Genomic DNA, 15,470 nt, shown 5'->3' with positions numbered 1-15,470 from the left:
CTCTTACTGTTAGACTGAAAGAAAAGTATAACCATTTGAAATTAATTTGTCCTGTCAAAAGATATGTGGTGTAATAAATTACATAATTGTGCGTCATAGAATGTTGTAGGTTAACAAGCAGATGTTGACTAGCGCACTATGATTGCATGTTATTATAATCTGCAAAATAGTAATACTGTGATGCAAAAATACTACAGAACAAATTGTCATATTACTGAAAACAGAATGTTAGAAAAAGGGAATGAACTGAATAATTCTAGGGCTGCGGATGCTTAAAAACTGGTTTCAGGTTATATGAGAATGTGCTCATGAGAATGTGTTGTTTATAGCAAAATACTAACAACTGTGTCTTATAGAAATTTCATAGTATTGTCTTAAGAGACTAATGAAAGTGTTTCTTCATTTTAAATGGACAACAATATTGCGATATTTAGATTATAATAACATTGAATGATATATAAGCATTTTATAGATTTAAGTTATATCAAACTACAGTGTCGTGCGAAAGTATTCATACCCCTTAATTTTTTTTTCACGCCTACTGTTGCAGCCTTATGTTAAACTGCTTTTTTCCCCATTTCAATCTAAACTTCATACACCATAATGACAAAGCAAAAACAGATTTGTGACAAATTTGGAAATGTAATAAAATTAAAAAACTGAAATCAGCACATTGCATAAGTATTCACACCCTTAACGCGTCTTTTTGGTATGATGCGACAAGCACTGCACACCTGCATTTGGCAATTATCTGCCATTCATGTCCTCACCTCTTCAACTCTTAAGCTCTATCAGCTTGGATGGGGGCTGGCAGACATTTTCAGGTTTCTCCAGAAATATTTGATTGGGTTCAAGCCCAGAGCTGTGGCTGGGCCACTCAAGGACATTCACAGAGTTTTCTATATAAGCCACTCTTGCTGTGTGATTAGCGAACCTTCTACCCAGTCTAAGGTTCTGAATGCTCTGGATTAGGATTTCATTAAGGCTATCTCTATATTTTGCTGTGTTGAGCTTACGACGAGTCCCTCTGTCCCTGCTGCTGAAAAACAACCCCACAGCATGAGGTTTCTACCTTGGGATGCTACTGATGAGCAGTGCCTGCTTTCCTCTGAACATGATGCTTGGAATTGAGGTTCATCAGACCATAGAATTGTTTTTTTTTTTCTCAATCGGAGAGTTCTTTAGGTGCTTTGTTGCAAAAAGTGGGTTTTCATGTGTCTTCACTAAGGACAGGATTGAATTTGGCCACACCGAATGGAAAGTGACCATCAGCTTCTTGGTAACCAGTCTAACCAACCTTCTCCATCAATTGCTCAGCCCAAGAGGCCAGTTCTAGGAAAAGTCCTAGTTGTTTCAAACTTCTTCCATTAAGCTTCCAAATGCCTTGATGCAATCCTGTCTCTGAGTTGGCAGTTCTTTTGACCTCAGGGCTTGGTTTTGGCTCTGCTATTCATATTCAGCTGTTAGACCCTTTATTGCGAGGTGTGTGTCTTTCCAAATTATACTCATTCAATTGAATTTGCCACAGGTTAACTCCACTCAAAGTGCAGTAACATCTACAAATGATATGAATGCTCTTGAGCTAAATTTCAAGTGCCAGAAAAGGGTATGAATACTTATGCAATGGAATCATTTCAGTTTTTTATTTCTCATATGTTTTTTGCTTTGTCATTATGGTGTATAGAGTGTAGAAAAAATGTATTTAAAGCGGTTTAACATAAGGCTGCAACATAACAAAATGTAAAAAAAAAATGAAGGGGTATGAATACTTTTGCAATGCACTGTATATCATCGGTGCACCATAATTCTACTAAACGAACTGGTTTTAGTTGTTCTAGGTGATCATTATCATGTAAACTTACAGAAAAAAAATATTTTGATAACTTTTTGCCTTGATGTGTGCTGTTTCATTCAAGGCACAATCAAAAAGTGGTTTGAAAATTCAATCATTTATACACTGAAAATCCAACAAGTAAGAAATAGGAATTTTGATTCTTGCCCTTTTCCATTCTATGAAACACAAACTGAAATTTACAGCTGGAAAATGTAGCTCACCCGTCATTCTATAACATAATAATCAGATACCTGCTATAGCTACAGTGCTGAAATTTTAATCAGAACCGTATTGGATTTCACAATTTATAAAAAAAAAAAAGTCTGTGGGTTTGCTATGAATTGAATTAGCTGAGCAAAAAAAATGTTTAACTCATATTCCAGTCACACAGTGACCTTCTACTAATAGCTCTTGAACTCAGTTTGTTCCTGATATAATATCCTTCCCATAACACCTATCAACAAACAGCACTGTACATGCACTGCATGTGAATTCACTTACAGCCCACTAGAAACCCACATACATTTTTAGCACTGCTTTTTTTTTTGTTCCTGCTATTCACAATGTACTCAATCATACTGCAGTCCAGCGCTCCATCCAGCTTCCATTCTAACAGATCTCCAGTATATTAGCATGAATGGAGTGCTTTTTTCAGTACCAGAATTCAATTTTGTGTGTGTTAGTATGTGCTCATGAATAAGTGTGTTCCTATTCAAATGTGCTAAGCTAGAGGGGATTGCTGTGGTGAGTATAATGTAATCTGTAATGGAATTGTTTTGGAATAGCACATTTATGCTAATTTGAAGGGGGTTGAGCAACATGCAGAGAAATGAAGAAGGAAATCAAATGGAAAGGAAATCAAACTGAAGAATATAGTATAAATTTAAAGCAGACAATGCTATAGCTTTATGCTAAAATCTACCTATTACTTCATATATCCTGTCAAACTCAAAGTAGGAGTTCACTCAGATTTTCTTTTATGCCAAATATCATTAGGATATTAAGATCATGTTCCATGAATATATTTTGTTTATTTCCTACCGTAAACATGTGAAAACTTAATTTTTGATTAGTAATATGCATTGCTAAGAACCTCATTTGGACAACTTTAAATGCGATTTTCTCAGTATTTAGATTTTTGTGCAACCTCAGCTTTCAGATGATGTATAAATATCAATTTAAAAAATAAATTGACAAAAAGACTGGTTTTGTGGTCCAGGGTCACATATACTTTGTTCAATCAACAATAAATGTATTTTTACAAAAATATTTCATCTTTTAAAATAGAACTAATTTAGTGTTTGTGTGTTTTGTTTTGTTTTGTTTTTTAGTAAAATATTCAGTAACTAGATAAAAAAAAGTTTGTCAAGATTTGGTGATGTTAAATTATATTTTTGAATTAAAAAGTTGAATAAAATAGTTAATATGAATGTGACCATTTTAGGTTATAATTTTTGTTCTGGGTGGTTGCTTAATGGCCCAATTCAAAAGAACCCAACATCAATATCTCTATGACATTCAGGTCTTTACAAATGACTTTAAAGGTTTTGGGAATTCATTTTATTGCTATGCATGAGCAATAGTATAAGTGCTGCTGGCTGGTATGGTTAGGTTAATGGGTGGGTTATGGAGTAGGATAAGAGTGTCATTTTAGATGTAATTACAGATATTAATCACAGATGTACATGCCGGTATTTTTAAATATAAATAAAGAACAATGTAAAAACATGTATGTACACTGTAATTAATTTAAATGTTAGGGCATGGCAGTTAAAGACACATAAGTGGGTCGAACACTAGTAGTAGGTCTGCTGAAAGGCATCTATGAATGACTAACCTGATATCTGTTGAAGGGGCTGGTTATCTTTTAACCAGGACAGCTGGGGAAAGGGTGTGCCCTCGACATCGCACTCCATCTGCAGCGACTCGCTCACATTCACCGTCTGATTGGTGGGGTTGTTACGGTATCGTGGTGCCTCCAGAGCTAGAACGAAAACAACAGCAGAAAGAATAGGCTTTTGGCTTTAGTTAAATCCTTAGTGATAAAGCTGCTGCATGATTAAAAGAGGTGTATCATTTTTAAACTCTGCTCCAAAAAACTTAGTAAGACATTTTTTTTAAGGAATCCTGAAGATATCTACATCAATAAAAATAAAAATATATATGTAATAAAATAAATATGTGACCCTGGACCACAAAACCAGTCTTAAGTAGCATGGATATATTTGTAGCAATAGCCAAAAATACATACATTTTTATTTTATGCCAAAACTCATTAGGATATTAAGTAGAGATCATGTTCCATGAAGATATTTTGTAAATTTCCTGCTGTAAAAATATCAAAACATATTTTTTGATTAGTAATATGCATTGCTAAGAACCTCATTTGGACAACTTTAAATGTGATTTTCTTAATATTTAGTTTTTTTTTGCACCCTCAGATAACAGGTTTTCAAATAGTTTCATCTCAGCCAAACATTGTCCTATCTAAACAAACCATACATCAATAGAAAGTGTATTTATTCAGCTTTCAGGTGATGTATAAATATCAACGTAAAAAAATGGACACTTATGACTTCAGTCAACAATAAAAGTATTTATAAAAATATTTCATATTTTAAAATAGAACTATTTTAGTATTGTGTGTCTTTTTTTTGTAGAATATTCGGTAACAAGACAAACTTTAAGTCTATGGGATTTTCCCAGTTTTAATCGTCATTTTTAGAAAAACCGTAAGTCCGATCAGTTAGAAAAGATATAGCAGACTCGGTTAGATCAGTCTGAAGAGCTGGGCTGAGTTTGTAGAGTTAAAGCTCTAGGAGGAGTTAGAATTAACAGTTTTAGTAATAATAATAATAATAATAATAAACATAATAATAATAATAATAAAGTTTAAATAGCATTTCCGGGAAAAGTGAGTTCAGTCCTCAGACGAAAGAACGACGGCGCGTAAGTGTCTACTTTAATACTATTTCACTAGGCGGTCGTTACTTAGAGTTGCTGCTAAAAGCACTTTGTCGTTTCTGTTTAATTACTTATTCCTAAGTATTAATTTTAAGCCGCTGTTCTCTTAAGCACTCTGTAGTTTCTATTCACTTATTCGTTAATATTAAATTTGAGCTGCTTCTAAAACGCACTCTGTAGTTTCTATTCACTTATTCGTTAATATTAAATTTTGAGCTGCTTCTAAAACGCACTCTGTAGTTTCTATTTACTTATTGGTTAATATTAAATTTGAGCTGCTTCTAAAACGCACTCTGTAGTTTCTATTTACTTATTGGTTAATATTAAATTTGAGCTGCTTCTAAAACGCACTCTGTAGTTTCTATTTACTTATTGGTTAATATTAAATTTGAGCTGCTTCTAAAACGCACTCTGTAGTTTCTATTTACTTATTGGTTAATATTAAATTTGAGCTGCTTCTAAAACGCACTCTGTAGTTTCTATTTACTTATTGGTTAATATTAAATTTGAGCTGCTTCTAAAACGCACTCTGTAGTTTCTATTTACTTATTGGTTAATATTAAATTTGAGCTGCTTCTAAAACGCACTCTGTAGTTTCTATTTACTTATTGGTTAATATTAAATTTGAGCTGCTTCTAAAACGCACTCTGTAGTTTCTATTCACTTATTCGTTAATATTAATTTTGAGCTGCTTCTTAAAGTACTCTGTTGTTCTATTTAATTATTCGTTTGTTTTATTTACATCTATTCACTGTTAGAAAAGGAGTGTTCTTCTGTTATTTGTCCTGCGATTATTTTTGCTTTAAATTCTAGTTTTTATTGCAATCATTAAAATTGATAACTGAGCGTACGGCCAAGGGAAGCTTTTGTTTTTGTCATATCGTTCCCTTCTGGAGCTATTACAAGTGCGAAGCTGTTGCTTTTTGAGTTTCGATTGAGCCATTTTGCGTGCGGGCGAGACATTCGCGGCTCACTGAGCCTAGGAGGCGTCCCTAGCTTTTATCATTGAAGCACTGTTTGGTTGTCTATTTAACTGCGTCAGAACAGCTGACGCTGAAGCGTCAGCGGAAGCGTTCAGCCTCCTCGCGTGAAGACCGACGAGAGTAAAGACTGCGACTTTTCCTGCGCGACTTTGAAGACCGACGAGAGTAAAGACTGCGACTTTTCCTGCGCGACTTTGAAGACCGACGAGAGTAAAGACTGCAACTTTTCCTGCGCGACTTCTCCGAGCAACGACACCGACAACGCACTTAAGTACTCCTCTCCTTTATTTCACTCTTCTTTCTGTCCTCCTCTATCATGTGTTTCCAACTCATTCCGGTGGTCTCTTCACACCGCACTAATATCACACGCACACGTCGACGCAATATTTCTAACCTGCGTCCTATCGACACTTCTTCCACTGAACCTTTCTCTTTCACGGTTGGACTCTGGAACTGTCAATCAGCTGTCAACAAATCTGACTTCATTTCAGCATTTTCTGTGCAATCTGGTTTGAGCATTCTAGGCTTGACTGAGACCTGGATTCGTCCAGAAGACTCTGCAACCCCAGCTGCTCTTTCTAATAACTTTTCCTTCTCTCACACCCCTCGTCAGACTGGAAGGGGTGGGGGGACGGGACTTCTTATTTCTAACAACTGGAAATACTCAACCCATTCTCCTCTATGCAATTATAGTTCATTTGAATCTCATACAATCACTGTAACATCTCCTATCGAACTCCACATTGTGGTAATCTACCGCCCTCCTACTCAACTTGGCATCTTCTTAGAAGAGCTGGATGGGCTGCTGTCCTCGTTTCCAGAGGATGGCAGCCCACTTCTAGTCTTTGGGGACCTCAACATTCACCTTGACAAACCCTATGCTGCTGACTTCAATTCACTTCTAGCTTCATTTGATCTACAACGTGTTATCACTACATGCACTCATAAATCTGGCAACCAACTTGATCTCATTTACATGCGAAATTGTATTTCAGACAATATTGTGGTCAAACCCCTACACATCTCTGACCACTTCTTCATTACATTTGACCTACATCTTGCTACTTGTGCACTCCCAACCCCTCTACCTGTTACTTTTAGAAGAAACCTACGCTCTCTCTCACACTCCCATCTTTCTTCTTTAGTATCCTCCTCCCTTCCCTCTCCTACTCACTTCTCATCCCTGGACACTAATGCAGCAACTGACACCTTATGCTCCACTATTACCTCCTGTCTAGATGCTATATGCCCTCTCTCCTCCAGGCCAGCACGATCTGCTCCGACAACCCCTTGGTTATCCGATGTTCTTCGTGAGCATCGTTCCAAACTTAGGGCAGCTGAGAGAAAATGGCACAAATCTAAGGATCCATCCGACCTCAGTATGTATCGGTCTATGCTCTCATCTTTCGCTACCCAAGTACATACAGCCAAATCTTCATACTTCCACAACAGGATCAACAATTCCCCGGACGCACGCAACCTTTTCAAAACATTTAATACACTGCTTTGTCCCCCTCCACCACCTCCCACAACTTCTATAACAGCTGATGATTTCGCCACATTTTTTACAGACAAAACTACATCGATCAATAATAAGTTCTCAGCTCCACACATACAGGAACTAAAATTGACCACAATCACGGCTGGAACCCCCCACTTCTCCTTCTGTCCTTGCTCGGAGGCAGAAGTAACCAAACTTTTCCTCTCCAGCCATCCGACGACATGTCCTTTAGATCCTATCCCCTCACACCTTCTCCAAGCAATCTCCCCTACAATCCTACCGGCGCTCACACACATCATCAACACATCTCTTCTCACAGGCACTTTTCCCACTACATTTAAGCAGGCCCGGGTAACCCCACTGCTCAAAAAACCTACACTTAACTCCTCACTCATAGACAACTACAGACCTGTCTCCCTCCTTCCATTCATAGCAAAAACACTGGAACGGGCTGTTTTCAACCAGCTATCCTTATTCCTCTCACAGAACAATCTACTGGACTCTAACCAATCAGGGTTCAGAAGCGGCCATTCAACTGAGACTGCGCTACTGTCTGTCACTGAAGCCTTGCGGACGGCAAAAGCTGAGTCCAAATCATCGGTACTCATCTTGCTGGACCTATCTGCAGCTTTTGACACTGTGAATCACCAGATCCTCCTGTCCACCCTCTCAATGCTGGGTATTACAGGGACTTCACTTCGCTGGTTCAAATCCTACCTCTCTGGTAGGTCTTTCAGAGTGGCCTGGGGAGGCGAGGTATCCAAAACTCATCAACTGGTCACTGGGGTTCCTCAGGGTTCAGTTCTTGGACCTCTCCTCTTCTCCATATACACTACATCTCTGGGCCCCATCATACAGGCACATGGCTTCTCCTACCATTGCTATGCTGATGACACACAGCTCTATCTTTCTTTCAAACCAGACGATCCATCGGTAGCTGCACGGATCTCAGGTTGCCTAGCGGATATCTCTGCATGGATGAAGGAACACCATCTACAGCTCAATCTAGCAAAGACGGAACTCCTTATCTTTCCTGCCACTCCATCTCTACAGCATGACTTCTCCATCCAGTTAGGTTCATCAACAATTACCCCATCAACTTCAGCCAGAAATCTGGGTGTTATCTTTGACAACCAACTGACTTTTAAAGACCACATAGCTAAGACCGCTCGATCTTGCAGGTTTGCATTGTACAACATCAGAAAGATCAGGCCCTTCCTAACAGAGCATGCTACACAACTCCTCGTCCAGGCCCTGGTCATTTCCAGGCTGGACTACTGCAATGCTCTTTTAGCTGGTCTTCCAGCATGTACAATCAAGCCTCTACAAATGATTCAGAATGCAGCAGCACGACTGGTCTTCAACGAGCCCAAAAAGGCCCATGTTACACCTCTCTTCATATCCCTGCACTGGCTACCGGTTACAGCACGCATCAAATTCAAGACACTGATGCTGGCCTATAGGACAGCCACCGGATCATCACCTGCCTACCTCCATTCACTACTACACATCTACACTCCTTCCAGAAGACTGAGATCCTCTAGTGAAAGACGCCTCATTGTACCACCACAGAGAGGTATTAAATCACTGTCCAGAACATTCTCGTTCAACGTTCCTGCCTGGTGGAATGATCTTCCCACCCCTATCCGGAATGCAGACTCCTTAACAGCTTTCAAACGACTGCTGAAAACCCATCTTTTCCGACACTATCTGACTCAATAAAAAAAAAAAAAAAAAAAATATCCTCCCTTCTAGCCTGTTTTTCCTCTCTTTCTTGATCTTCTCCTTCTAGCCTGCACTCTTCTAACAACGCCTGATATATGGTATTTTTGAACACTTCCTATGTTGATCTGCCTCCTTAGGATGAATCACTTGTTGTATTCCCAATTGTAAGTCGCTTTGGATAAAAGCGTCGGCTAAATGAATAAATGTAAATGTAAATGTAAATTTCCGTAAGTTGGCTTGCCAACTTAATTAGCTTAGCAACACTAATGCCAAACTAAGTTGGAGTCTCTTATGTGATTCACACAAGTAGAAGTATCTGTGTAACTTACGAGGTTTGGATGCTACCTTAAAAAGTAGGTGTAAATGTAAGTAGCAAACAGCAAGCTGACAGAAGGACTGTTCACTAGACTTTGAAGTAGGTCCCTGGACTTATAGAAAACAAAACTGATCATTGAATGACCTTCACCTTTGACTGGGATGTACTTGCGGTGGCAATGTTTCTCCCCACTGCGCCGGTTCTGCACCTCACACACGTAGTTCCCCTCGTCCTGTAGCTGGATGTTGGTAATGGTGAGCTCCAGTACCCAGTTGTTGCTGGTGGTCTGGAACGAAAGCTTGCCCCCCAGAGCCTCGGCGTACTGGTGCAGACTCTTGCAGTCCAGCTCTGGAGGAACAGCCTGTGGGTCCAGACGGTACCACCGCAGGTTCTCATAGGTGTAATTATCTGCATTACACTTTAGCTGAACCAGGTCCTGCTCAAGCGGATCCTCAGAGGGCTCCATCTCTATCCCGAAACCTTCTGGGATAGCTGAATAGGAAATGAACAAGAATAATAAGAAAAATAACGGCACACTTGTCCTGGATAAACCACATAATTTAAAGTATTTAGTCTCTGTCTGTACACTTTAAAAATGATATATATATTATTGTTTTACAGTAAATAACTGTAAAAACACTACAGCAAAAACCTGTTAAGTGGATATGTATTGTGATTACTGTTCTGCGTTCACATTGGTTGTTGGCATATAGGTGATTTCATGCACAGAAAAAACTGTTTTTGCTCTCAGATTTCGATTACCGCATTGTATTATTGTATTTAATATAAAACAAATGTTTAAAAGTGTAAAACTGATGATATATGCAGTCAAGCACAAAATTATTCATACCCCTGGCAAATTCTGACTTAAAGTTACTTTTTTGACCGGAAATGACACAGGCTTCTCCCAAAAGATAATAAGACGATGTACAAGAGGCATCATTCTGGAAAAAATATTTCTCAGCTTTTATTTACATTTGAACCAAAAGTGGCATGTCCAAAATTATTCATACCCTTTGCAAACTGTCACAGTCTATGGGAAAATCCAAAGTTCTATACCATTCCAAATAGTCCAAGCTGTTCTAAAGCATCCTAATTACCCTGATTCTTTGGGAACAGCTGTTTTAATCAACTCAACAGGTGAAAAACAGAAGCTCTCTGCTGTTGGTTTGTCATGGCTAAGACAAAGAAGAAGACTTCTAGTCTTCTGTTTTATGGTCAGATCAAACAAAAATTGAATTGTTTGGCCACAATGATGTAGCCTTCACCAGTGGACATTTCAGCATGACAACGACACAAAACACACAGCAAAAGTGGTGAAGAAATGGTTAGCAGACAAAAACATTAACGTTTTGCAGTGTCCTGACTTAAATCCAGTTGAGAATCTGTGGAGGGAGCTAAAGATCAGCGTGATGGCAAGGAGACCCTCCAACCTGAAAGAGTTAATAAGAGGCAAAAATACCAGTGGAGACATGCAAAAAGCTGGTCAGCAATTATAGGAAGCATTTGATTGCTGTAATAGCCAATAAAGGCTTTTCTATTGACTAGTGAGAAGGGTATGAATAATTTTGGACATGCCACTTTTTATTCAAATGTAAATAAAAGATGAGTAATAATTTTTTCCACAATGATGCCTCTTGTACATCGTCTTATTATCTTCTGGGAGACGTCTGTGTCATTTCAAATAAAAATAAAAAAAACTTGCTGGTTGAATAAAATTAACTGAAGTCAGAATTTGCCAGGGGTATGAATAATTTCGGGCTTGACTGTATATATATGTGTGTGCGTGTATGTGTGTGTGTGTGTGTGTGTGTGTGTGTGTGTGTGTGTGTGTGTGTGTGTGTGTGTGTGTGTGTGTGTGTGTGTGTCAGCAGCCCCACCTTTGAAAAAAAAAACCCTAACACAGTGTTTCGTATTTGTCATTTCTGATAAATTAGATTGCATATCCAGTTAAAGTATTGAAGCCCTGAACCACATTGTAAGAAAAGAATAATGTCTTCGATCCTTTTTGAGCCTAAGTCCCAAGATTTCTCTCTCTCTCTCTCTCTCTCTCTCTAAATATCTTTTTCTCTCTGAAAACCATTTTTCCTCTCTTCATATTTTTTTCTCTCTTAATATTTGTTTTTCCTTGAATTTGTCCTGAATAATACATGTACAAAATTGCATTACAATAAATAAATTACTTCTAGGTTTAAAGTACATTTCCAGACCTGAAGGGTTACCATGTGCTGGTCCAGACTGCGAAAATGGTTCTGCTACTGGCGTTAACATTGCTTAAGAAAGTAAAAGAGCTGCAGGCCTTTTCAGTTGCCTTTTCCAGCGTAAACATTTTCTTGCACCCTATAACGGACTATATTCAGAAGGTGCTTTTCTCTACCACCTAGTCAATTATGCTATAAGGCTTCATCCCTTCACTGTTTAACCCGCAGAAGCAAAAAAGGCTTAATTTATTGTGCCCAGTCTGGACCTTTAATATTTAGGTACAATTATAGGAACTAAAAATTATTATGAGTTAAATATTTCTGAATTAAATTCCTGTTCATATTCACACTTTTTAGAAAAAACATGATATTGAAAATAGTTCTTCTGTGCCACAAAAGACTGTTGAGCTTCATAAACTAAAAAGTGGCTTTAAGAAATTAGGTAAAGCGTTAAAAATTCCCATTTCCACCTTTATGGCAATAATTAAGAGTTTCCAATCAACTGGAAATGTTACAAATACGCCTGGAAGAAGATGTATGTCTATTTTCTCTTAAAGCAAGACGAGGTGGATAATTTAAGTGGCCAAAGACCAGTGTTGGGGAAATTTACTTTTAAAAGTAATGCATTACAATATTGAGTTACTCCCTAAAAAAGTAACTAATTATGTTACTTAGTTACTTTTTATGGAAATGTAACGTAGACGCTGAGGCTGGGTTGGAATCCATATGCGGACGTTTATTAAACAATTCAGAAACAGTAGGGCAGGCAAAAGGTCAGTAACGAGTGAGGCAATCCGAACAGCAAACAATACAGTGGGGCAATCCGAGAAACAATAGTCAAAAGGCAGGCAGTAGATCAAAGTCGTGAGGCAGTCCAATAAAGCAAACAATCCAATGGGGTAATCCGTAAGCTCGTGAATACAAGGCAAGGCAGAATCAGCAACAGGTAGTCAGACAGAGTAATAATGTAGAACGCTCGGTAAGGCAGGATTAACTTGCAATACGCAACGTCAAAGCACATGGTCTGGGCTTAAATAGTCCCAAACAGGAAGTGAGCGTAGAAGCAGCAACAGTCAGTGTGAGAAGGGACTCCCTCTGCTGGCCTGGCGTTACAGATCCCCCCCTCTAGGAGCGACTCCTGGCACTCAAAACAAAAACACAAGCTCACTAAGTTCAGGAGGGTGGTAGAGCAGGGGGTGGGACGGTGGGCCAGGTCCATACAAGGGAACAGGTTCAGAGCCAGGGCCTGGAACTTAGGCAGACAGTGGAGCACTGGAGGACCTGGGCAATGGAGCAGTGGTAGACAGTGGAGCACTGGAGGACCTAGGCCATGGAGCAGTGGTAGACAGTGGAGCACTGGAGGACCTGGGCCATGGAGCAGTGGTAGACAGTGGAGCACTGGAGGACCTGGGCCATGGAGCAGTGGTAGACAGTGGAGCACTGGAGGACCTGGGCCATGGAGCAGTGGTAGACAGTGGAGCACTGGAGGACCTGGGCCATGGAGCAGTGGTAGACAGTGGAGCACTGGAGGACCTAGGCCATGGAGCAGTGGTAGACAGTGGAGCACTGGAGGACCTGGGCCATGGAGCAGTGGTAGACAGTGGAGCACTGGAGGACCTAGGCCATGGAGCAGTGGTAGACAGTGGAGCACTGGAGGACCTGGGCCATGGAGCAGTGGTAGACAGTGGAGCACTGGAGGACCTGGGCCATGGAGCAGTGGTAGACAGTGGAGCACTGGAGGACCTGGGCCATGGAGCAGTGGTAGACAGTGGAGCACTGGAGGACCTGGGCCATGGAGCAGTGGTAGACAGTGGAGCACTGGAGGACCTGGGCCATGGAGCAGTGGTAGACAGTGGAGCACTGAAGGACCTGGGCCATGGAGCAGTGGTAGACAGTGGAGCACTGGAGGACCTTGGCCATGGAGCAGTGGCAGACAGTGGAGCACTGGAGGACCTTGGCCATGGAGCAGTGGTAGACAGTGGAGCACTGGAGGACCTTGGCCATGGAGCAGTGGCAGACAGTGGAGCACTGGAGGACCTGGGCCATGGAGCAGTGGTAGACAGTGGGGCAATGGAAACCAGGGCGGGGCCGGCAGAGCAGGATGCCATGGCGGTGCAGGCAGGGCAGGGAGCCTTGGTGATGCAGGCAGAGCAGGAAGCCTATGCGGTGCAGGCAGAGCAGGGAGCCTTGGCGGTGCCCCCTTTTTAGGATCTGCAGCGAGAGCTGCCTCCTCAGGGGTTTCCGCCGTGGACGCCGCCTCCTCAAGAGGCGTTGGCGCAGCGGACAAATGGAAAGATGAGGCCTCCGGAGCAGACTTGTGGACAGACTCGTGGACAAATGAGGCCTCTGGAGCATAGTGTGCAGCCCACACACTTAAAATGGTGAAGGCTATTACGGGCAGTGCAGTGGTGAATGGGATGCCCACTGGGCTTGAGGGTGCGTGGCTTGAGAGTGTAGGCTCTACGTGGCATGGGAGCGTGGGCTCTGCATGGCTTGGAGGCGAGGGCTCTGCGTTGCTTGGGATGCCTGCAGCCTGCACTGACATCAGAGAAGGGTTCATCACACTGGCCACCAAGACCTGGCGTGGCTCTGGCAGGTCAGACGAGATGTGACTTGGATCTGGACGCTCGGGCGAGACGTGGCATGGCTCTGGAGGCTCAGGCGAGACGTGGCGTGGCTCTGGCAGGTCAGACGAGATGTGACTTGGATCTGGACGCTCGGGCGAGACGTGGCGTGGCTCTGAGGGAACAGCTGTGACCTGACTTGGCTTTGAGGGAACAGCTGTGACTTGACTTGGCTTTGCTGGAGCAGCTACGGCTTGGTTTGACTGTGCTGGAGCAGCTGCGGTTTGGCTTGACTGTGCTGGAGCAGCTGCGGCTTGAGGTGATTCAAGAGGTGCTGCTGTGTATTGAGGTGACTTGGGAAGTGCCGTTTGACTTGACTCAGAATGTAAAGCGGTGACTTGGCTTGACCCTGAATGTAAAGCTATGTCTTGGCTTGATACAGGAAGTGCTGCTGTGTCTTGACTTGAGTTTGCAGGAACAGCAGCGGTGACGTGACTTGACTTGGCTGGAGCAGCAGCTGTAACGTGACTTAACTTGGCAGGAACAACAGCTGCGACTTGGCTTGACTCGTGGGGCACAGCTGTGACTTGGCTTGACTCGTGATGCAAAGTTGTATCTGTGCTTGACTCAGGATGCGAAGCTGTGTCTTTGCTTGACTCAGGGAGTGTTACGGTGTCTTGATTTGGTTTGACTGGAACAGCTGTGACTTGATCTGGCTTGACTGGGATAGCTGTGACTTGATCTGGCTTGGCTGAGATAGCTGTGACTTGACTTGGCTTGGCTGGGACAGTTGTGACTTGATTTGATGTTGGAAGAGCAGCTGTGACTTGACTTGATGTTAGAGGAGCGGCTGTGATGTTAGCGAACGCTGACTTGGCGGATGGGAAGTTAGCAGACGCTGGCTTGGCAGGTCCTGAAGCAGCAGAACTAATGTGGAATGGCTCTGACGTGGCGGCCATCTTGGGTGCAGTCTCTGGCATGGTAGCCATCTTGGCCGGGGACTCAGACGGGGCAGCCATCTTGTGAACAGGCTTGGGGATGGTGGCCATCTTGTGGACTGGCTCTGGCGTGGCGGCCATCTTGTGAACAGACACTGGCGTGGCGGCCATGACAGGTGCAAACTCTGGAGCGTCAGCCATCTTGTGAACAGGCTCTGGGATCGTGGTCATGATGGGTGCAGACTCTGGAAGGGTGGCCATCTTGTGAACAGGCTCTGGGATGGCATCCATGACGGGTGCAGACTCTGGGAGGGTGGCAGGCGTGGCGTGAGCAGGCCCTGGAGCGGCAGGCTTGGTGTGAGCAGGGCCTGGCGAGGCAGCCGTGATATGATCAGGCCCTGGAGCGGCAGCCGTGATGTGATCAGGCCCTGGAGAGGCAGCCGT

At 42.1% G+C, this 15,470-nt stretch overlaps 1 protein-coding gene across 1 annotated transcript in view; it reads right to left on the bottom strand.

Moving 5' to 3' along the window:
• Positions 1–15,470, bottom strand: part of LOC141289010 (vascular endothelial growth factor receptor 3-like) — a 96,312-nt gene that overhangs the window by 20,756 nt on the left and 60,086 nt on the right. Inside the window, exons 11-13 of the mRNA XM_073821201.1 lie at positions 13,920–14,062; positions 9,474–9,815; positions 3,672–3,818 (exon numbers count right to left, since the gene is read on the bottom strand). Of these exons, the coding sequence (XP_073677302.1) occupies positions 3,672–3,818; positions 9,474–9,815; positions 13,920–14,062 (632 nt within the window). The remainder of the gene's footprint in view (positions 1–3,671; positions 3,819–9,473; positions 9,816–13,919; positions 14,063–15,470) is intronic.

This window comes from Garra rufa, chromosome 16 (assembly GCF_049309525.1).
Source record: "Garra rufa chromosome 16, GarRuf1.0, whole genome shotgun sequence".
In the NCBI taxonomy this organism is placed as follows: Eukaryota; Metazoa; Chordata; class Actinopteri; order Cypriniformes; family Cyprinidae; genus Garra; species Garra rufa.
The sequence above is the reverse complement of the archived record's forward strand: the minus strand, read 5'-3'. Positions and strand labels throughout refer to the sequence as shown.